This window comes from Columba livia, chromosome 10 (genome assembly GCF_036013475.1).
Source record: "Columba livia isolate bColLiv1 breed racing homer chromosome 10, bColLiv1.pat.W.v2, whole genome shotgun sequence".
In the NCBI taxonomy this organism is placed as follows: Eukaryota; Metazoa; Chordata; class Aves; order Columbiformes; family Columbidae; genus Columba; species Columba livia.
This window is the reverse complement of record NC_088611.1, coordinates 3,976,469-4,000,624: the sequence shown is the minus strand read 5'-3', so window position 1 is coordinate 4,000,624 and position 24,156 is coordinate 3,976,469. Positions and strand designations below refer to the sequence as shown.

The 24,156-nt window shown below is 40.7% G+C and overlaps 1 protein-coding gene and 1 long non-coding RNA gene across 6 annotated transcripts in view; one reads left to right on the top strand and one right to left on the bottom strand.

Annotated features, from left to right (window-relative positions):
- Positions 1 to 24,156, top strand: part of SLC6A11 (solute carrier family 6 member 11) — a 115,736-nt gene that overhangs the window by 88,014 nt on the left and 3,566 nt on the right. For all 4 annotated transcript variants that reach the window (XM_005508885.4, XM_021296422.2, XM_021296424.2 and 1 more), the window contains exons 8-14: positions 11,340 to 11,443; positions 16,544 to 16,668; positions 18,096 to 18,208; positions 19,529 to 19,666; positions 20,825 to 20,927; positions 21,275 to 21,375; positions 22,071 to 22,241. In XM_005508885.4, the coding sequence (XP_005508942.2) occupies positions 11,340 to 11,443; positions 16,544 to 16,668; positions 18,096 to 18,208; positions 19,529 to 19,666; positions 20,825 to 20,927; positions 21,275 to 21,375; positions 22,071 to 22,241 (855 nt within the window). The remainder of the gene's footprint in view (positions 1 to 11,339; positions 11,444 to 16,543; positions 16,669 to 18,095; positions 18,209 to 19,528; positions 19,667 to 20,824; positions 20,928 to 21,274; positions 21,376 to 22,070; positions 22,242 to 24,156) is intronic.
- LOC110363558 (uncharacterized) overlaps positions 11,448 to 24,156 on the bottom strand; it is a 110,844-nt gene continuing 98,135 nt past the window's right edge. The window contains exons 3-5 of one of the 2 annotated variants that reach the window (XR_002421740.2): positions 23,908 to 24,055; positions 22,364 to 22,691; positions 11,448 to 13,866 (exon numbers count right to left, since the gene is read on the bottom strand). This is a non-coding gene — a long non-coding RNA (uncharacterized LOC110363558). Of the gene's footprint in view, positions 14,442 to 22,363; positions 22,692 to 23,907; positions 24,056 to 24,156 lie in introns of both variants that reach the window. The other variant, XR_002421739.2, reaches the window with a different exon arrangement.

Genomic DNA, 24,156 nt, shown 5'->3' with positions numbered 1-24,156 from the left:
TGGTGGGCCAGGAGAAGGTAACTTCAAGCCCATCATCCAAGTGGATTGCAGGCTCCAAAGACTGAAATGGGAGCCTGGAAATCAAAGACACTTTTTAAAAATCCACAAAGCCTTGCACATGGTTCCCTGCCCTTCCTACAACCACGCTGCATTCCTGCTGCCTGAAATCTCGAGCGTTCAAGCCCCTCGTCGTCTTAGCACTCTGCAGAGAAAACCGATTTTTGGACAATGTCTATTTCTTTTTAATGTGCATACACCCTAACCTATATGAGTGCAGTCATGACTATACAAACAGGGAAGACCAGCAGTACTTTGTGGCTGCTAGTTCTGGAATCATGCCAAGGCAGTCACGATATCTCCTAAAGCTGGGATTAAGGAGTTCAGGAAGGTCAGCCAGTCTCGTAACAAACATTACCTCAGTCACAAAAAGCAGTCAGAGCGGGTGAAAGAATCTTTCTGAGTCCCAGAAGGAACCTCAGTTCGCTTTGCTCCAGGACCTGACTTTCAACACTGGCTGGCGACACAGGAACATACTATTAGTGTGGCCCTTGGGCTGAGGAAGGTCCTGTTCCATTTTATCAGGGTGGTACTTGGCTAAGAATTGTGCCTTGGAAAATTAGCATTTAAATATGTGTAAAGTAATCCGAGCTATAGTGTTGGTCTCCAACAGCAGCAATGAATAAACAAAACTTCAAGTATTTAGGTCCTTCTCCCCCTCAGCTCCCCATTCTCGTAATGAATATACTGTATTCATCCCGTCTGTAAGTAACATTAGCAGAAGGTAGGAGGGAGACTGCCTAGCAACCCACAGAAATCCCGAAGAGAGGTGGAAAGGAAGTGATTTTCATGTAATTATTCACTTCTACAAAAGCTGTTGTCAGGTAGACACTAGAAACATAGCTGTTGTATTATTCGCCTAACCTACTTTTAATCTTTTGAGAATCACTGCCATTAAGAAGGGGGAAAAAAGAGCTTAATTCAGCCATTTTCTGCCTGGCCGTTTAAGTTGTGTTTTCCTGCTCTAATGAAGGCTCTGCTTTCAGAAGCCGTGTTGTTTAAAAACCCTGGGTAGTAAACTTCAGAAACAAACTAAGCCCTGGATCCAGAGCTCAACTTTTTTTTTGCTACTTCTTCACAATACACAGTTCATATTTTGTTTGGGTTTAGTTTCCCATTTCACGACACCTCCCATTGAGTTGAGAGAGTAACAAGATTGGTTTTGCTTTTTTGCCTCAGAAGGCATTTGGGGACAGGGGGCAGGGGCTAAAGAGCTTATTTACTTTAGGTAACACACTTGGTGCCAGCGTGCTTGGATCCAGCAGGTTCTTTTACTTCTCTGAACACAGGGTCCGCAGCATTGCCCTCAGCCACGATTCCTTGGAGTTGACGGAGACTCCATGAGATAACCGAGGGATATTTTAGTACTATTCTTGCCTTCTGCATAAGCCTGGAGGAGTTGTGGTGTAAAACATCATGCTAAACTCTCTTTCACATCGATATCTCTCTGAACAAATGGTTATCACTTTTGAGTAGCCTGAGGACAGGCACATTTTCAGGCAAAAGTCTGATTTCTATCCGTATTTTTTTACATCACACTGCTAGCATATGTTCAGTAAATGTAGATTTGATAAATTTAAACATTAAAAGCTTTCTTTAAAGGTGTATATTTAATGGAATATAGCAAAAGTCTGTTGAACTAATATTGAAAGTGTATTTGTTGAGGCAGTGACATTCAGGATGGTTTATCGTGAAGGCCGTCTTGTAAGTTCTCGGGAACTTTAGCCCGTGCCTTTAGTTAAAATAATATTCTACTCAGAAAGTTACTTTAACATCACATTGCAACAGTCTGTTTTGCTCACTGGTTGTTCCGAGATTCCACTTTCAAGCGGGAAGCTGTTTTTCCAGTCAGCAAAAAGCTTTTCATTGTGACCCCTGGGATTAACTAATTTAATTTTGTGAAATATCTTTTTGTCTGATTTCTAAATAAATGTGTCTTTTTTCAATTAACCCTGCTGAAAAGATTTGTAAGCTAAACACGTACCAAGATTAGAAAATCAGTCTTTTCTGCTATTTTATAGTCAAACATGAGGAACTGTGTAATTATAATAACTGTTGATTATGTGGGAAAATGACAGTAACAAAGCTTGTTCTTCCCTGTTTGATTTTTCTCTGGATGATTCATAGGAATAAGATATTATCGGTGTACTGATAGTCAGGAAAAGATTAGAATGCATTCAAGGAATGGATTTATGCCCTTTGAATGCCTGCATCTCCTAAGTGCTTGGGTGTTTGAGAAGAGAGCAGTACTTTGAACTATGTGTTTGGTGTAGTTGCATAGCACAGCCATTCAGCTGATTTTTGTTAGCTCCTGTTGAAAAAAAATCAGTTGATTAAGAGAGAGCGACTAGAGAATAAATGAAAACTAGTTAATTTTCTTTTTTCATGCCTTTGAGCGGAGATTTCAGCTGACGGCAGTGAATTGTCAGAGTGTAACCTTGTGCACTTTTTGCAGCGGGATCTAAAACGGCCGCACGTTCCTGCTCGGTGTGTGGTCTCCGGGGCTCATGGAGCTGCTTTGCCCTCTTCCCCATCCATTTGCCAAAGCATTCTGCATTGAAACTGAAAATATCCCAAAGGAATCTCTGGCTGTCTTTTCTGGTGGGGTGTCATGTGAGTGTATAACATTGTTCAGCTTGCTTAGCATACAAGGAACGTAGGAAGCGTCCAAAAAAAAACCCAAACCAAAACTGAGGCACACATGTACCTGTTGCTTTCCTTGCGGTGTGTATCTGTCTATCCAGTCTTCATACCACAGCTGACTTACCGTGCTGGTGCTCTGTCCTGCTCTTGTCAACTCTACTACACCATGCCTGACATCATAGTTTGCCATGTGGTTGAACGTTCTTCATAATGAGAAAGATGGAAAAAATTACTTTAATTAGAATGAGATCAGAGGTAAAATGCTCAGTTCTCCACTACTGCCTATTTTACAGTTTTTCTTAGAAGATATATTCGTATATACATCAAAATATAACTTGTATAGAAATGTAATAAACAGCAATTTAAGCAATGTTCTGGTAATGATTTGTGTTGTCGCACATTACTCTGTGTCAGCACGTTTCAATCAGTAGAATTATTCTTAGTTTCCTAGTGACTTCAGAAGTTCATCTTGGTGATAATCCTGTCAGTTACTTAAGAGGCATGGAATCTAAGACTCGAAAAAATAGTCTTGTAAATAAAAAATGGTAAAGCCCACAGCTTAGGAAACTTCAGGCTATGTGGTACTCTCCTGTGACAGTAGAGAGTATGTGCTCTCTATTTTTGTGGTATCAAAATATTATACTGAGTAGCAGAGTCCAGCCGTGGAGTCCTGCTGCTCCATCAGCAGTTACGGTCAGGAGCCTGTGCACATGTAGGATTTGTGCATTAGCAAGGATGTCTGCAGAAAAAACATACCCTTATGAATGAACATTGGTTAGTTTAATATAGCTGAGTTATTAATAGTTTTTTCATATGTACAATCACAGTTATTCATTATTTTTTCATATGTACAATCACAGCTCTTTTTATTGGTATGTCAATGTAAAATGACGGCCTATTAATAGTGAGGAAAGGAAGGTTCCAGTCTGACCTTGGAACAAGGTCAGAATATCTTAGTGGCATCTGTCCAGCCATCCGATTGTCCGCTGAACTGGGTGTTCACCTGCTGGTTTGTGGGGTTACAGCAGAACGGACAGCTTGGTTTTCCATTCCAGCTCCTATCCAGTCCCATGTGTAATTGAAAGCAGTCTTTAATAACAGACTGATAGAAAACAGAAGTCCAGACTATCTGAGGTGAAGGGACAGACTGAAACAGGGTCTTTGGCTTTTTCCCAAAGCCATTAGAAACTGCATTTTTTTCCAGGATATTTTGCTCAGCATATATTTAGGGTTCTTCTACAGTTTCATGGCAGAAATTATTAGACCTATTTGGACCTGCTGTAGCAGTGCTTGGAGCTGTAGTTGGCATGGCCAAAGGCAGCTCCTTAAACACTCCGACCAAATCCAGGCGGCAGGAGGAGGGCTGGGAAGCCTCTGTTAAGGCTGGCAGGTTCTTCTAAAGCCATTTGGTTCTCCCAAAACTTCAATTGGTGCTCATAATTAAACATGTTCTTAATTTCCTCATATCCGACGGGAGTACTCTTTAAGTTCAGGTGCGCTAACATTCTTGTAGTTTCTTACAGTCCTGTCATGTCTAAATCTCTATGATAATGAAAGAAGGCACAGTGCTTTTTCCCAAAAGACAAAGCTAAGGTCTGTATCCTGGCCACACGATGCGAGTTCCATGGCTAGTTTGCAGTCTGTTTGCTCTCCATCTCTGTCCATCTTCTCTTCCTTTTTTCTACACTGCGTATTTTTTTCCTGATCTTGGTTTAGCCCTCATTATGGCCTCCTCCATCCATTGAATTTGCCTACCTTTGTTGGTACATTAAATATCCAGATAGCGTGGCTGATCCCCAGGTGACTTGGATGTAAATGATGCTTTGCAGCCATAGACTCACAAAGTATGTGTTTTAGAATCCAATTTGAAAACACTAAACCTCATGTTCTGGTACAGGTAGAGATGTTCCGTAGCTGACATGAATTTTTGACGTTTTCAGCACCCCCTCCCACATACTGTGGGAGACACCAGCACATGAACATTAAACCTCTCATGATGTGTAGGACTTGGTTCTAGTAATGCTCTTATGTAAGTATATTTGGCAACAGGTTGTTTTATTCAGGCATTCTTGCTCTCATAAAAATCTGCAACACTTCTATGCCTTTACCTTGACATTTCATTTATTATATTCTGACAGCAAAGGCTTTATTTTTAAAATTCCCATTTGAAACCAAAGGCAAACTGCTTCTTAAAATACAAACACTGCTGAGATTCATCAAAAAGTAATGAATAATTTAAATTAAAAAAAACCCTCTGAAGTGATTGCTCATTCTCTGATAACAAAATGGGAAATAAATGACTATCAACATTTGGAACATCATGCTTTAAAGAGTGAGTGCAGCATTTAACTGGCCTATGCCATCTCCCATATTTTCAGACAGTGCTTCATTATGGGATCATCATTAGCCTCTCCGTGGTTAAGGATGCTTTGAGCTTTGCAGCTGAAGTGGGTGTTCAATCTCGCTGTTAAGAATGAAATTAAACCAGTGCATATTGATGAAACTACACCACCGGGATGCACATTTCAGCCAGTACTCAGACACTAATGTGAAATTAATTCCCTTGATTTTGATAGAAGTACTCAAGGAAGCAAACCTAAGTGTGTGGGTGCAGATATTAACAGCCCTTAGATGTTCATCATTTTTAACAGATCTGTTAACCGTAGACTATGGGAAAGGTCACGGAAAGACAGATAAACAATATGTACATTTGTTTAATGGAAGAATACCCATAGTGCTTGGTTGTTCTCCTAGTTCTGTATGGGGAAACATGGAGGTTGCAGTTCTTTTAGTTCAGCCATTACACTGAAAACTCTCTAAACTGCCTCCTGAACCAAAGTATCACAATGATTTGGTACCATTAAGAAATCTGTGAAATACAGTTTAGAACCCACAGCTACTACATGGACATCCTTGCTTGAGCCGGGAGCCTTGTTCAGTAGCAGCTTTATTCATTCCTACTACTTTTCTTTTTATGCAATTAGACGTATACTTCATCATCTAGACACTGCCTGCTCTCTAGAGCTTTTCTGGTTTTTTTGGGGGTATAAATTCCACCATATTTTTCAGGCCTGTGTATGGTCTTTCCTACTTCATGCCACACTGACAGTACCACTAGTGTTACACGGTGGTTATTCTCATGTGTTCACATAAAGTGCAGGAAAAAACAATCACGTTGCAATCTCAGTAGGTCAGTGAACAACAGTTAGCAGGCCCCATGTGCAGGGTGCTCGTGGGGATGTACAGGCAGACATTACAAGGAGTAAGCGTAGGAAGTGGTGGAGGTGGTTTAGGGCTGCACTGGGCCATTTCTGAAAAATAATATTATTTGTTGTTTGCTTTCTCCATTTTTACTGTTATTTGAGCAACAGACTGAAAAATTAAACCATAAACTGCAGTTTGTCCCACGACCTTGTCTGCCCAGCCCACCGAGTCGATCCTGCCGGGCCGAGGCAACGTGGGCTGCCCAGGCACCGAGCTGGGAGGTGATGCCTGTGGATTTGAACATAGAACCTGCCACTAACATTATTTCAGAGTATCACATTTTTAACAAATCCCTCCCAATTTTGCTCAAAACATCCTGAACACACATTTTAGGTATCTTGCATTTTTCATCTAGATTAATATGCAGAGACAAGCACAATGAGACAGAATAGTCACATTTCATTAATTGCTTCCTAGCTGAGATGTAAAATGAAGCTTTACAAGTGACAACATATTTTTTAAAAACTGCCTATCTTTTAGGAGGATCAGACTGAAAATAACTACTAAATTTTCCCATGTTCCCCAGACATGAAACGATTTTACACATTTTGAGTTACGTTCAGCCGTGGAAGTGCCAGTCAGTTTATCCTGAGATGTTTCCCGCAGTCACAGGACAATTCTGTAATAGCTGTGTAGTAGTGTTTGCTTTGCTTTAAAAGAAATAAAGGACTTCTGGAATGAGGTATGGCCTTAAGCGATGATGAATGTTCTCCCCGTTATTTGATATGTGGAATTTATATGAACTAAAAGTGACAAGGGCTCTCTCCTGAGAGAGGCTGCTGCAGGAATCCCCATAGATCCTGGTCTCTGAGGTTTCCCTATCCCAGCAGAGGGAATATGTCAGTATGTCTGTGCAGACCTCTTTGGGAAGAGGTGAGTTCCCCTGCTTGGTGCTCTGAAGCAATTCAGAGGTTGCTGTGCCTGCCCTGTGGGGCTGCCGAGTGCAAATCCCATGTAACACACAACTGTCCTGCTATGGGAGGCTGTCACAACACGCTGCACGTTTCTGATAAGGCAGTAGTAAGTACTGAGACACCGCAGTGGTGATTCCATATATATGGCTGGATTGTCTGCCCAGCCGTCTAAATTGTGTACTTATATTTTCTGTAAATTCTGTACTGTATCTATACAGAGAGCACAGAAAGTAAAGGGAAGGCACAGTTAGAGAAAAACCTGGAATCTAATGATAGTCCTTCAGGTGAACAATGTCCATTTGTATTCCCTGCATTATGGAAATAATAAACATCAACATGTCACAGGTTTTCTGCAAGGTCTCTGCTTCATTCATGTGCAGCATCAACAAAGCTCATTTCAGGACAGTAATGCAATATTTTGCTTTATCCTTTTCACTCATTGCTTGGCCCTGTAAATATGCTGCATATCGTTCAGACTGTGACCTGCACAAAAATGGTTCAGCCTTTCAAAGTTGTTTCTGCACTGTCCATGCGCTTCAGAAACCTCAGTTGTTTTGTTTTCAGTGTATGGCATGGCCCCTCTTACTGATGCAGAGAGATATAGTGCGAAGAAAATGTGAGGCTGTCAGTCATTTGGGGATTTTCAATTTGAAGTGGGTAGACCTGGCTTTTTATCCTGTGTGTTTTTGGCTTGTTCCATACATGGCTTTCACTCACCTTGGTTGCAACAGTGGACACTCAGTAATTTTGTAATTAATTTCGGACACCCATTAAATGAGGACTACTCAGTTAATGCATATTTGAGAAAGGATTCCTTTGAGTTATTTATGGACATAACGTCACATAGAAAGCTTATAGCAGTGACATGAAAAGCATCTAATTCTCCAGAGCAGTATTCTGTTGTCTTCACTACAGCACATCCCCCTTCTTTCTTCTTTATCCTTCTTCATTCATTACAGGCGCTACAATCATGGCAACAAAAGAGGCAAAGGATCCTCCAGACAACAGGATCCTCTGTTTGACTGGGCTTGATTCATTTCCTTGGTCAGGAAGATGAATAGGCATGTAAATGAAGGTTGAGTCCTAGACCTACACACAAGGCCAAATTAAGGTTACCAGGCAGACTTGCTATCTGGGTATTGCTAGCTTTTGAGAGCTGGACTTTGCAAAGTAGAGCTCTCCGTGTTTAGTAAAAAATGTTCTTGTTGATTCTGTTTTGTGGAATAGTGTTTGTACCGACTTCAGGCAGTTATTGGCAGGACACAGCAGAGCGCAGTGCCCTTCTCCCGGCCAGCAAGCACCTTTTTCAGAGCAGCAGCTGGATGCTGAGATGGCGTTTGCATTCTTCTAGTTTGCCTATGTCGTTAATGTAGGCTTAGGATGCCTAGAAAGTGGCTGTAATGTAGTGCAAAAAGTAAGCACAACAGATATAAAAGTTCTGACCTTTGGCATTTGGATTTTTTACATATTAAGGTATAATAAACAAAGGTTTTGTGCTTTAATTTTAGCCTTGTTTTGGCATAGAAACATTTAAAATATGAGATGAAAAAAGTAAGCAGCAGCACTTAGTTCCATCTTTCAAAGTAGGGGCTTGCAGAAGACTATAGAACATTTTTGGTCCCCAAATTTATGAATGCATACTGCTGGATTGATTTAATTATCACTAACCAAAGGATTTTCAAGGTACAAAGTTTATAAAGCATGAACACGATGTTCTCTGGTACAGATCCTTTCTTCTAGAATTTACTCCTGCCAGAAACACATCAAGCTCTGTCTCGTTTCAGAAAAAATCTACTCCTTTTGTCCCAGCCTTTCACCAGCTGCTGGCTCCAGAACCCTTGGTTTGCAGCTCACTGGCAGCGTTTGCTTTGTCTCTGTCCTTCAGAATTTCATTGTTCTGCACAATCGTGCTTCATTCATTCTGTTAACGTGAAAAATGTTACAACTTTGAGTCTAAGCCAGACGTTGGAAATTCAGCACGCTCAGAAAGAATCTCTAATGCTTTTGTTGCTGTAAGCCAGACGGGTGACACCTGGATTTGTGAGTGCTATCTACAAGAGCCCATCTGTACCCGCTAGAAGTTTTAATGAGCACAACTTCCCTTGAGGTACAGTTTATAAATGACTAAGACTGGGTGTGACTTGGACTAACAAACCGTTTGTGTACCTCTGTGAATTCTCCCGCCACGGCTGAGTCCTGCGGTCTGACACCAAGTGTCAAGTGGTCCCCGGCTGCTGGGGCAAGAATGTGAAGAACTGCTCTGCAATACCAACTGCAGGGCACCCTTGTGCCAAAATACAGCAAAGTCTACCTGTGATTTCTAAATCTGTTTCTCCGTTTGCCACTCCCTTGATCAGTTATAGATACTTTTGCCATTCAAGAAACCTGAAATTGAAATGTTAATGATCATTGCCAATTAAACATCTCCGGTTCTCTGAGCATACAACCCAAAAGAAGCTATGCTGTTTCTGTTGCTCCATTCAGTGAACAAAATTACATCCTCCTTCTTGTTTAAATGTTACCTCTAAGTTCTTGATGGAATCCTTAGATTGAAGTATTAATAATGAAGTGCAACAAACACAAAGGCCTCTTCAATCTGATTAAACTTTTGTAGAACATGTGAACGTTTGCTTACAGACCATGTTTATCAACATATTTGCGCCTTTTATGTCAAATCACTGTCAGATGTCACGGTCTTTAGAAGAGACTTGTTTTTTTTGAAGGAAATAATATCAGTTATGGCCAGAATTTTATCTGTGTTTCCAGCTGGGTCCACAGGGCCTCCAGAAGGCTGTGCTGTGCTCCTCGTCTCCAGCAGCTCGGGAGGATCTCCCTGCAGAGTACAATCCATCTTTGCCCCCATTTCCAGTAGGACTTGCTGTCCCAGGGACGCTGAGGTTTCTGTGGGGCGGGTGTTCCGAGGGGAAGGGCTGTGCTGCCCTGAGCGCCATGCAGTGCCCGGCAGCACCTTGTGCGGCCGCAGGGAGGGAGGAACCAGCGACTCTCGGGTTGCTGCTCCGCTTTCCCAGCTTTTGTTTATGCCCAAGACAACGCTGCATTTTCAGTTGACCTGTGCTACTTACAGCTTTTCGGGTGCTTCCGATCTTGTTAGAGAGCCTGTCTGTCAAAAGGCTTTCTCTGTGCAGTTCTTTCCTTACCAAGTGGTGAAACTTTGAGATGTAATCAGCTGTATCTTATTCACCATGACAGCAATGAAACCATTTAAGCCAGTGATGCAAATCAAATGTGATCTTAATGTAATTCCTAAACAGAAACACCCTCAACAACTCCAGAGACCAAGGTCTCACTTGATCACATGTAAAACAAATGCATCCTCTTAATATACTTAGGAGTATTTGATTATTATTAGTAGTATTACTATTATTAGTCACGAAATCATGACCTCTTTCCTGTCTCAAACTCCAGCTAATGGCTACACAGCTATTGCCTCTGGTTATCAGTCGGTGTTTTGTTACTTCTCTGAAAAGCACTTTGGTTGCTCTGCTTTAAAAAAACGTACAGAGCTCATTTATCCCAGGAAACCAGGAGTCGGAATTTATTGTACTGGAAATAAACTGCTGCTCTGTAGATGTGGGCTCTTCATATTGCTCTCACGTGAAAACCAGGAGTTAAAAGAGGATATTAACCTCTAATAATAGTGCACACAGACGCTAGTAGAAATAAATGAACTGTTTTGTTGGAGTATTTTTAAAGTGAAAAAAGCGCATGTTATATTAACGTTCTGAGATTTCTGTGAGGAGAATAATCTCACTTTGTCAGGTCATGCTTTCTTTTTTCATTATTATTTATTTTCTCTGATTTAGAATTTAGTATTTGTATCACTTTAGGATACAAATGTTATCGTAATGACATTATAAAGCTTGTTAAGCTCTACAGAACTTTTATTTGCTAATTGTACAGTGACCAGAACAACGGTGTCCTCATAGCTTATGGGTGCCATTAAGTATTGCTAAAAACCCCTTTCCCTGGATAAGTACTCTCTTCTCTTTCCCCAGCTCAATTTGTATATTATCTATGAGTGGCTTATTTTGTCTTTAGAATATTTTTTCACACTAAATTTTAAAATTTGAGTAAGTAATCATCACATGAGAATGAGATAAATGCAGATGATTCTATTTAGGTTGCAATTGTTAATAAAACTATTAAAGAATTTATACTGGGTGAGGTTCTTCTCCAGAAATTCTGTCTCTCCTTCTACTTAAATTAGGTTGCACCTGTCAAGACCAGCTCAGTTACTCCTTGTTTATACCACTGAGAAGGAGAGGGGAATTTAACACACAGCATATTTTTTTTAACATTGTGACTTATGAAAGGTTTGCCAGACACTATTACCCTGTACAGTTGCCTCTGCAAATTGGCAGTCAATATATGTATAAAGGTGATTCCTTCTTGACCTTTTTTAACCACTCCATTTTTTCACTATATTTTTTTCTTCTTCAGGTGTGGGTGGATGCTGGTACTCAGATATTTTTCTCTTACGCGATCTGCTTGGGGTGCTTGACAGCCCTGGGAAGTTACAACAACTATAATAATAACTGCTACAGGTAATATCTTCCACACTTTATTTTTACATTACACACACTCAGCTTCACTCAGACAGTGCTTCCCTTTTCCTTTAGCTACTTGCATGAGTAATCATAAGCACATGTACATGTTTTTGTAGAACAGAGATCTGTAATGTTTTCTGTAATTGTTTCAGAGGAACCCTATGTGCTGTTTTCATCCCTTTTGATTGTATCTGACCCGTGCACAGCCATACACACAGTACACACAATTGCATCTATTATATGCAGAATTTCATACATGTATAATCACGTGTATGCAGTATTTGATTGTAGAATATATATCTAATTAAAAAAAAAAAAATCCTACCAAAAAATTATGAAAACGCATCTGAGTTTGGTCTGTGTTTTTAGTGTCACTTTTCCCCACAGTTTCCTGGCTCCTAGCATGAGCCCAGCAGAAGTGAAGAGCATTTCATTGCTTATCTTCACAGAAATCAGTAAGGAAATTGCTGATGATTTCAGTAGATTCTGATCTTTCCCAAATCAATGTCAAACAGATGACTCACACAAAATCCTCATTCTATTTTACTGGCAAGGGTGGGAATATGAGCACTACTTTTGTCTTCTGGCATCGGTAGTTATTAAATTAGTTTTCCTACTATTTAACAACCTTTAATACAAAACAGTAAATGACAATGTGGTTGTATTGACTCCATTATGATCTCCATACAGAGCATTAAGAATTCATTTTTCTATAAAAGAAATAATACAGTCCAAAAGCAAAAGAGCTGCAAACACACCACCCCCACAGTGCAAGTACTTAAATTCTATACTACACTTTTGCTGGGAGAGTTCAGGAGACAGTTTTAGAAAACTGCCTTACTTCAATGTTCTAGCAACAATCTGCTCTTCTGTCAGAGAAACACCAACAGTAGGAGCTCCAGACAGAGAGGGAAACCACAGAGACACGAATGTATCCCCAGGCTGAACGTCTGCAGAGCTGCACGGGGCAGTGGAGGGTTCTTGGCCATCTGAACGTGCCAAGGGAGTCAACAGCAACACAAGTTGCTCTTTGCTTGGCTGTGACAGCCAAAATGCCAGATGTTTTGCTGCATAAAGTAGTGTAAGTCTCCTACAATCTTCAGTGCTGATTGACATTGTTTTCAGAATAATGATGAAGGTGCCCCAACAGAGGGTAACGAATGCCCTGCAGAACAGTGGGTAATGAAAGTTTGCCCTAATTAACAAAAGCGATGCTTTAACAAAGGCGCTATTCCTTTTCTCTCTAATTTAATTTGATTTTTATTCCTTTCTTGTTGCATCCTATTGAGCAGCTATTCTGTCACTGCCTCAAGGACTGCAATAATCTTTTTTACTATGGTTTTGTAACTCATTACAAAAAGCAGGAGTTTTGATGTGTGATTAGAGAGCTTACGCAATTTTCCTGCTTCTCCTCTGACCCTAGCAGCATAGCTTGGAAAAACAGCAGCGGCTCTCTTAAAGCTCTTGAGCAACATGATGCAACAGGATACTTTTTACTGAATCCACGCTTCACAATTCCTCTAACAAAACATTTTCATGGAATTCCTGAACAGGACAGATTTTATTGTGTCCTGAAGTATCAATTTTAAGAAACATGAGGAAAGGAGTAGGACAAAAGTTAACTGCAGGAAGCAGCTGAGTTTAACAGGGCTGTTAACAGAGCAGGACATACAAAGCAGCAATGCAGTGGAAAAGCAGAATTAAATTTGTATTCTAACTAGTACTTAAAAAAATTAAAATCAAACTATGGGTTTGCCTCATGCAATACCTGCAGTGCCTTGTCCGATTGTAGCACCTACATCCACTCTTTTTGCAGTCTGTTCTACTAAAATCTTTTTCTAAGGGAAAGTTGCAGTGGAAAATAATGACATTGAGGTATTTTAGTGAGAAATGGAAAAATCTAAACTACACATGTTTTTTTTCTTATTAGCAACCTCATCTAATTCATTAACTTTATAAATGAATTGCAAACAAGTCACTTCACATCTTTGAATAGGAAATGATTTCTTGTTGTCATTACTTATCTTTCATTGTAATACATTAATACAGATCCTCCCTGGATTTACAACAGTTTATCTCCAAAGTGACTCTTTGAAAAGATGAAAGGAATGGCAGTACCATCAGCAGACAATTGTCTTCCCCGTATAAATGAAAGAAAGGTGTACTGATGTTTCCTCTAACTTTTAGCAAGCTTTGAATTCCTAATCCATTCAGACTTCTTAGGGGATGGATTAACTTTGGACAACCTTGGTAGACAGAAGAGGAAAATGTTGTTGTTCCTGGTTCCCGTGCTCTGTGTTTGCAGAACAGCTCCAGGTCCCACCAGGGCGATGCTCCTTGGGGCTGGAGGCGGCACCTCAGCAGGACAGTTTCAGGGATGAGTTCCATGTCCACATCAGGGCTCAGCTGCCATGTTGCCACTGTGGTACAGAAGAGAAATGAGTGTCACTGTCAGCAAATGGGTGAAACTTTTAAGCAATGAAGATGTGCCCTTTATCAAGCTTCTAGTCTAAGAGGAAAAAATGAATGGGAATTGGTCTTGAGGGGATCCACAAAGGCAATGAATTAACTGGAGGGTTGCAAAAGGCTCTGTGGGCTATTCTCTCTAAACAGAGAAGCTCCTTAAGGAAGACAGAATGAACTTTCAGCAGTATCCTGCCTGTCAGGCAAAGAGAGGATAAGGAATGCATGTCTTGAATTATTCAGGTGATTGGCAAGACATTCATTTGGAAGAAGGTGAAGTTTTCATAAAAATTTGAAGCTTCCCTTTCATTCAGAATCAGTTTGGGCTTTAGTCAGGCTCTGATGCCTTCCAGCCAAGGTTGCTTATGAAAACTGATGGAAAATTAGGTAAACTTAATGCTCTTCTTCCAATGGTTCTTGGGCATTTGTGTTCTTAAAAGTCATTGGTTTCACAATCAGTGGGTCGAGATCTCCCTCTCAGTTCTCCTTCCCGTGGCAGAAAAAGACTGAACACCAGGTTACACACTTCCATCTAAGGAAAAAAAAACAAACCAGGAGTTTGAGGGGTTAGTAGAATTCCTGCAAAGATAAAGGAAGGATAGAAATTAAAATTGGAGGTTATCTTTTTAGTAGGACAGGAAACACTGCAAGGTCCCCAGAGAACCCTGTGTTCAGCCTGTGAGTGTCTAACTAGGGAAGAAAATATGGAGCTGTGGCTGTGTCCGGTGAAAAGCACAGGCACCTCACCAGCTGGAGATGATGGAAACCCTTTTAGGTTCCCTTTTGCCCATTTCCTTGGAGAAATGCATATCTACCCTGTAACTATTTTGTACCAAGGCCCTGTGGTTCGTGAGTCTTCCCTGTGAGTGGAGAAACGCTGTGCTCCTCTTGTTCTCTCTCAGATGATCTAGTCATTTAGGATTGTCCAGTCTAAAGCACTTGGGCCCTGTCCTAGGACCTTCCTTCCAGAGGAAGCAGCAGAAACTGCCAGGGGCTCTGAAGGTGACAGGGAGCAACATGTTTCCACCTCAAGCCTTTTTCTCATGGTTAGGAAACAACAACTCTCAAACGCCATGTGCCACATCATTCACCAGGAAAAAATACCTTGTTGTTTGGATTGCATTTGAAGCCTGGGAATTATCTAAGATAAACTTTATCTGCAGAAAACAGGCTGGTGAGCAGCCAGCTCCAGCCCACCAAAATAGTATCTCTTTCTTTCTTTTTGTTCTTTTTTCCCCAAAGGATTTAAAAATACATCTTTCGGACATCTCTTATTGACACGGTTTCATCTCAGTTTTAATTTCTCAGCATTGAATTCACCAATATTTGAGGTGAGATAGGCTCTCTCCAGAGCTACTTCAGTGCCGAAATACACTGAGAAGAATGGATAGGATAAGGATCTTTTTCCTTCTTTATTTCTCTGCAAAGCACAGAGAAATCCATGCTCCTGGTTGCTTTCTTTTGGATTGCTCTTTTGCTTTAAAACATCTGAGGCCACAGAGATTACCAAAGAAGTTCTGCTGGAATATATGCCAGAATTTAAAAAATATGAATTGTCTCTGATTCTCACAAAGTCACTACAAATCTGCGACAAAGATGGGGATTGTTATTGCAGATGTGGATTCAGAACCTGTTAGATTTGACAGGGTCATTTCTTCTCATGGATAGCTTGCACAAACATTTGCTGCAGAGCTGGAGTAGGATGGGAATAACCCAGACTAAGGTATAGGCTTGACAGAGCTACAGGCTTGCCTTGTGTTTCAGTGGTTTGGAATCCTCATTTACTTTCAGATATCTAGGTTAGATTATTACTTTCTCAAGTACAGAGCTGTCTTTCTTAAAAGACTGACTGTCAAGAGAAATCATTCCTGCCGCATCACCCGTGGAGCCTGAAGTGCTGTCTGAAAGCAGGATGAACAACAGCATTTCACTGGGGAAAAAACTCACCTTTCTGCAAGAGTATTTTCCCTTTTTTTAAAGTGATTTACTGTTACGACATTTCCAATCTGGGAAAAGAAACATTTCTTCACCTTGGCCTTGTAATTGTCGTTGTTTGATGTGTAGGTTACATAGGTCAGAGAGATCAGTGTCCCTGCACTGTCTTTGTACGTTTTTAGGCATATACACACTTCTTAGCTTATGTATGGTGCTTTGCAGTAGCACAGCTCTTTAAAAAGTTGATAAACCAAACTGGAGTTGTATTTTTGTATAGATATATATTGCAAATATACAGTAACTGGAATAGAATTAGCTGAGATCTGACCATAGGGATTTTTTCTAGGAAACAAGTTATTACCATTTTTATGTAGTTCATATACTCTGGAATACATAATTACAACTACTATAGAAAAATTGTTCTTAACACCATGAATTTTTACATGTTTTTTTAAAGATTCTATTGAAAACCAGTGAGTAGCAACAGGTTTGCAATTCAATCAATTAAACCACAATTAGGGTGGTATCTTCCTGCAGATGCTCATGCCCGACTGATTCCTCTCAGGCGCAGGATCAGTTGGGAGTTTGCTCTTAATGAGCAACTGAAGGTCCAGTCCTGCAGCTTGGGGTTCCGTTTGGTCTATGAAAGAAACCCATGTTCTGGAGATCGACTGCAGTGTTTTTTATTTATATTTTCAGAGACTGCATCATGCTCTGCTGCTTGAACAGTGGCACAAGCTTTGTTGCTGGTTTTGCTATCTTTTCAGTTCTTGGATTTATGGCTTATGAACAAGGCGTGCCCATTGCAGAAGTTGCAGAATCAGGTAAGATCCAAAAGCAGATTTCTGAGTTAACAAAAAGTGCCCAGATGTTGCTGTCAGACAGCTTAGTCTGTGTTATGTCTTATGGATAAGCTGAGTGTTTTTCAGATAGTTTTAAAAAAGCTCCTCTAAAAACCCTGTTACCCGACTCTTTAGAATAACTGCTATAAGAACAATTCTTAACTGTTTTTATGGTCATACATTTATGCGTGAAAAATACTAATTTACTGTGCATAGCATGGAATTCATAAAGTCAAAGGGCTCTTGTAACACCAATTTTCTCCAGCTGAGCATCCAGAAGATTGTTTAGCAGAGATATATCGCTCAGTTATGCTCCTTGATGTTATATCCAAATGAAAGGAGTATTGGAGCATTCCGTTTTCTTTAAATGAAACAGACCAAAATCCACAGAGAGAGATAAATTCCTTCTGAAAAAAGAAAGTAATTAAAGTAATGAGAAATCAGCTATTTAGAAGAAATCTTCGGCAATCCTCTGAAGTCTTGCTTAATGTGAACTATCCAAATACAGATTTCTCAGTGTCAGACGGTTCATGCCATCTCCTGATGTCACTAAGTTTTTTTCCCAGGGACATGCACTGACACACTCTGGTTGATTAAGTATAAAAGTTCTTGTTGTTGCAAAAATATTCTGTTTGAAGATTTCTGTAAATACGCAGCCAATGAATGAATGTTATGTGCCAGCAGCAGCACTCAAAAATGCAGAGCGGATTTTGAACAAACCAGTAGACTTGCAGCACATACGGCTTCCAAGATGCAGTTCTTACTATTGACGACATTTGTGCACGAAATGTCAGATATAGTGCTGTCTCAGGAAAAAAAAAGATTCCAGAATATGTTAATAAGTTATATAAGGCAATAACAGGACCACACACTATTATTTATTCAGTGTGTGAGGCTTGCTGTACATCTACACAAAGAAAGTGAACATAAAGTACAGTGATGTCTTAACAGAAGTCTTAACAGGACGTAGGCAGCATTGATGTGCCAAGCAAGTCTTCGTTAGTGATTAGCTTAAGCACCAAATACTCAGAGATGTGGAGTTTGTCAAGGTTTTCAGCCTTGTACTGAGCTGCTTTTATCTGCCATAAAAGAACAGTCGAGTTGTGGTGCGTTGGCCCTCGCCAGCAGCTGAGCACCCGCACTGCGGTTCACTCGCTCGCCCACCCCAGTGGGATGGGGAAGGGAACAGGAAGAGAGAAAGTGAGAAAACCGGTGGGTCCAGAGCGAGTTTAAGCAGCGCTGCTGTGCGAGCTCTGTTCTGCGGTAGCCATAATGCCGCTGCTAGCAACGCTGTTCTTCCACAAACCTGAACGGCAGCACCGTACGGGCTGTTCCGAGGAAAGGCAACTCCATCTCAGCCGGACCCTATACACAAGTATAAATATTTCCTTTCTTTTCTTCTTTTTCAGGACCAGGACTTGCATTCATTGCTTACCCTAAAGCTGTTACCATGATGCCTCTTTCTCCTCTGTGGGCAACCCTGTTCTTCATGATGCTCATATTCCTTGGATTAGATAGTCAGGTATGAAACAAACGCTATTTAAATATTTTGTCAGATTCCACAGCACGTGTTTATCAGCATCCTAGATGTAAACACCATCTAACCTGATGAAAGAATGAACACTAATGTAATTCTTTGCGTAAAACCATTGATGAAAGTTCCCTATTTTAGTTATGTGATTCTGGAGATTCCTTTATAATTTATTCTGAACACTGATTTGGCCTGAATGTAGCTTTCATTTTTAACATGGAAATCAGTCTGAACTTAAATATGGGTGATTAAAATTCATAGCTCTGTAAAATACCAGTGTGTCTGCTTTTAAAGCACTTCACAATGAATTTTGAAACTGAATATCAGATAGCAATAATGTAAGTTCCTGTGGTGTATTTATACTTCAGGATACCATAGCAAGAGATGTGTAGTCATGTTCTGCAGCACAGTGACAGCACAGAAGTTGTCCTTCTTAGGTGACCATAAAAATTGTGGAAGCTGTTTGATTAAAAGTATTTTTGGCATGCATCTCAGCTCTCGGCATGATTTGGTTCAGAAAATTTATGATTGTATACTGTACAATAAAGCTCTTCAGTGCCTATTTTGCATGACATTTCCAATCATTAAACTTAATGTTTTAATAAGCGCTCTTTTTCCTGATCTAACAAATTGTTTTAAGTTTTTTTTTTAAATGAGCAATTCCTAAATTCTACACTGGACTGTTCCAATGAAGCAGGCTTTATATTATCAACATTTGCCTGTTCGTTTTATTGCCCATTTTAGAAATCTTGCTCTGGAGCTCTGAGAATGTAAGAACGTTCCTTCCCTCCTTCACTAGATGTGCCTGGCTTGGGCCTGAAATAGCTTTGAGGAACTTCTCTCTTCTGTAAAGCAGGGAGAACTGGTACAAAACCCCGGCTGCAGTGGGTTCAGCAGCACTTGAAGGTGCGTGGCCCTGCAGAGCGTTCCTGTGAGCGCCAGCAGGGCAGGACGGCAGAGGGAAACGCTGCTGCAGCCCTGTGAATAGTTTGGTGGTTATTTACGTCCCATTCAAGCCACATTTGAAAGATTTAATGTTTATGTAATCCATCTGCTACAGGACAAATGCACTGTGGGGTAATATTAGTGGATTGAACTAATGGTGGTAGACCGGAAATCCATAGCTTTGGACTTTTTCATTCCTAAATGACGTTACTCTCAGCTTGAGCTCCTGCTTATAGAGTGTCCCCAGGGATCATTCAGCTCTATGATGAGAACACAGAACATGTTTGAAGTGTTTGGTACAGAATCCAAATCCCAGCAGCAGATGAGATGTGTATTTGATTTGTACTTTCCTGTCATTCGTTCCAGTTTGTGTGTGTTGAAAGCCTGGTGACCGCTGTTGTAGATATGTACCCAAAGGTTTTCCGAAGGGGCTACAGAAGAGAACTGCTGATTCTCGGCCTTTCCATTGTGTCGTACTTCATTGGCCTGATCATGTTAACTGAGGTAAGACGTGCTTTGCTGTACTACTGCAGAAAAGATGAAATGGATTTCTGTTTATAACCACAACAAATAAAATGCAAGAACATTTGCTATAGACAAACTTCATTGTTAAGAACATGACTCCATAGTACTTCAGAGACCGTCCCCAGCTACTGTGTAACATTTGAAATGTGAAATGTATCCTCAGTTTTTCAGTTGAGCTTAGGAAATATTTTAATCAAAGTTACGTCGCCAAGGAAATTCCATCTGCTTTACATCCAGCCAACCAGATATACTGCTCGTGGCTTCTGCTTCCTTACTGTGGGCAGAGCAGTCTGCAAACTGCATGTTGGAAGAATAGATCAATAAAGAAGATGAAGTGAAAATAGAAAACTAAAACATTTTTGAGTTTTATATCACCAGGCCAAGTCAATCAATAGAGCCAATCTCTGAGCAGAAATTGCTTCGGTAAGAATAAGAAAACCAACCAACCAACAAGAAAAAAAAAATCAAACAAACCGGGGTGCTTGCTTTGGGATGTTCTAAACCAAAAATTCTGAGGGTGTCAGTCCATCCCGTCAGTCCATGATCCAGCACGCCTCCCACTACTCTGTATGGTACCCAGCCTGGAGACTCTGGGCTCCTTTGGTACTTGGTTTTGTTTGCTGCTCCATGCCTGCTTTACAGAGCCAGTTCTATCAACTGCCTTCCTCTCCTTCGTGTTACCCTCTCAGAAAAGGCAGAAGATGGGCAGAGTCCTCAGCCCGTGTTCCTCTGCTTGCTGGGCCGTTAGTGCTCCCTGTAGCAGGGAGCGAGGCAAAGAGAAAAGTCTCATGTCTGAAGAGCTGGAGAATTAAATGTCTGCGGAATGGTTGCTGAGGAAGCCTGGCTGTAGTAACCGTGAAGGGCCAAGACATGTCTCTGTGGTGCCGCAATCTGATCTGGGGTCACAGTACTGAGCTGGCATAGGGAATGATCTTAAATGCTATGGACAAAAAAAATCGGTCACAATAAAAAAAATGGAGAAATGAATATTCTTTGTTCAAGAAGGAACCAACTTCAGTAGGAAGACTGGCAGGGAACCAACAGATTGACTGTGTAATTAAAGCCATATTTGCTATGAAATACTCCTCCTGGTGCCAATGCAGTATTTTTTTTCCCTTTTTCTGGTTTGTCTTTCAGGGTGGGATGTACGTCTTCCAGTTATTTGACTCTTACGCAGCTAGTGGCATGTGCCTTCTTTTTGTTGCCATATTTGAATGTGTCTGCATAGGCTGGGTTTATGGTGAGTTGCCAAAAATTGCTCTGGTTTTGAGTTTTGATGAAGGTTTTCCGTTTGCACAAAAGCAATGTGAACGCCTTGTACCCTTATGGAGTGGGGCCCTGCACATTCCCATGCCTTATGAAAAGTCAAGAATGCCTTTCTTTTCCATTTTAAATACCGTGAATATTGGAATTGATTTATTTTTCTTCCCGTTGGCCCTTGCTAGGACTGACCTCCCCGTTCCTTCCCCAAGGAAGTCCTCAGCTGCCCGAGGAAGCAGGGCTGGTAATAAGTCTTTTTTCCTCTCAAAAAAGGCTGTACATTCTACATCTGCTTTTTGTTTGGTTTGTTATTTTGTTTTTGGGCAGGCAGCAATCGCTTTTATGATAACATTGAAGATATGATTGGGTACAAACCACTGACGTTGATTAAATGGTGCTGGATGGTCTTAACTCCAGGTATCTGCGCAGTAAGTACAGAATAGCCAAATAACTTGGTTTAGACATACAGAGGGTTTTCTGTGCATATTTTTAGAATTTTGCTGCTGCTAATAGTTTACAATGGTTGAGAAAAACACCCGGTGATTTGTAGCATATGTTTTAATTAAAAACACTCTGTAGGATCTGTTAAAATGCTTAAACATTCTGTGAATCATGAGAAATCTTAGTATATACAATAATAGGAAAAATACAAACTCAGGGCCCTAAATGAACATTTGACAGTACAGCTGAGGAGCTGGCCTGCAGAACTGCACATACGGACAGTAGGTCAAGACACCTTTAAAAATTCTGGCTTTCCTTTTGATCATGACAGGTTGCACAGAACGCAGCTTGTATTACTTAATCACAGCTGGTTCATGGTACTGTTTGCCATCAAAGTGCAGGTTTTATTGTCGTCAAGAGGTAAATAGGATTTAAACTTGCAAGATTGTTCATTTCTGTTGAAAATACTGAGATGTTATTTAAGCTGTACATAAATAAAGATACTGCTGGTTGTTGGAGGTCTTTGTTTGTTTGTTTTGTGTCTGTGGGTTTTTTTCTCAGACTGAAACCTTACCTCTGCTTGCCATCCTTAGGAAGACTGGTCTTGCCTAAACAATTATGTTCTTGTTACATAGGCAGTACTTTTTCAGATACTACTAATGATATTCTCTGATTATTTCAGGGAATCTTCATCTTTTTCCTGGTGAAATACAAGCCTTTGAAATACAACAATGTATATATATACCCTGACTGGGGCTATGGGATAGGGTGGTTGATGGCGCTCTCTTCCATGATCTGTATCCCCTTGTGGATCTGCATTAAGCTGTGGAAGACAGAAGGCACTTTCCTAGAGGTAAGATATATTGTCAGATTAATAATACTGAAAAAAAAAAAAATGGGAAGGGAATATGTATCCTCACCTGCCTGAGACTAAGCACAGCTTAATCCAAAAGCAATGAAAGCAGTGTCACATACCTGTGCCAGTGGCAGCCTGGGATCAGTCACTGGTAGAAAAGGGCATCTGAATTTTCTCTATTTTCTTCTGAATTTCTTTTTTTGTGTGTGTGTGTGTAAACTAACTAATTCTATAGCTTTAAGGTGCTCTGTTCCTTTTCAATTTGTAGCTTAAAATGTCTGTAACATCAGCCAAATCCCTCCAGAAGGTTTGTAGCAGCCATTCACTCAGGTCAGCCGCCTTCTCTCCATGCTTTTGCTAACAAGTGTTTGTGCTGCCAGGATTTTCTTCCAGGAGCTGGGTAGCAAACACATTTGTCTTCTGGACAGTTTTCCTGATGACAGTTGTCTGAGTGAGAAATAGAGGCAAAAAGAAATACTCAGTGCAATTTACTAACATTTGGTATCAGGTTATGTCAGCTTTAAGCCGAAGTTAAAATTATTAAATATAAGACCTTTTCTCCAAAGCAAGACAGTGAGGATGGCTATAACGGAAGAACAAGAATATAAATCTTATTCAGTCATTTGGGATTTCTCATATTGCAGAAAAGCCGAGGTCTGTCATCTGGAGCTTTTTAGATACTAGTCAGGAAAAATAGTTATCCCAGCATTGCCTCCTTCTGTCTCTGTATGTATATGGAAAGGACTTTATTCAGTCCCGTTCATGCTTTCTCAGTCATTCTGATATTCTCTAGGATAATGCCAATGTGAAGAACAAGACAGTAGGAATTTCTGTGCCTGGGCTGCCCTGGGGCTCATTAACTCCTCTGGCCCTTTTGAAGGATGTGGGTGACAGTGTGCACCCACCCCTCCGAGATCACCCTCCATCAGAGCCAGGGGGTGACACTGAATGGACCGGAGTGTACTCGGTGCAGTAGGTGCTGACTGCTGGACTGGAGAAGCGAACATGCAACTTACTGTGCTGGCTGATGGCACTCCATAATGAAATGACTCCATTCAGCTGATGAAATACAGCCTGGAGTCTACCTAGGACATCTTTACTGGGGGTATATAAACAAAACATGAATTGTCTATAATACAGTTTTCTTAGCATGTCAAAAGAAGACTTGCGCAAGTCTTAACATTAAATATTTCCTTAATGCATCAGCCTTACCCTGTCTCTGCAAGTGAATAGACTTTGTTTACAGAACTTTGTTTTGCGTTGCCTTGTAGTCTGAAGCATTGCAGACAGGTCGTTATCTCTTCTGTACATGAATAACGAGAGGGGTTTTTTAATTACAGTTGGGAGCTTCTCAGGAAGCCAAGTCCCTGCAACATCTCTGCTCCCCAGGCTGTGAGCAGCAACGTTGCTACTGATCTACTTATTGCTAAAAAAGAGAGTTCTCAGCTAACCATGTGTATTTTTCTTTTGTTCTTGGTTGTAGCTTAATACACTTTGGCAGTCTCTTGCTTGGTTTTTGTTTGGTTTTGTTGTGGTGGGGTTTTCTTGTTGAGTTCTTTTGTTGTTGTGTGTTTGGTTTGTTGGTTGGTTGGTTGGTTTTTTTCAGTCTATATCCCTTGACTACGCCACAGGAAACAAACAGTTCCCATGTAACAGGCCTTACCCAGAGCACTGTGCTGAGTTTCTTCGGTGGAAAGGGGATGTTACTCTAAATCAGCATGAAAATTCACTTTGTCTTCACCTTCATTCTGTAGCCTTTGGTCTGGTGTGATCTGTAATGAATCGTCTGTCATGCAGTTTTACGGATGTATCTGTAACAGAGAAATGAGAAGCAGACATGCAAGAGAAGAGGTTTTTACAGTCAGTCTGTTTAAGAAATGTGTGTCTGTGACCCAGAAAAATGGAATGATTT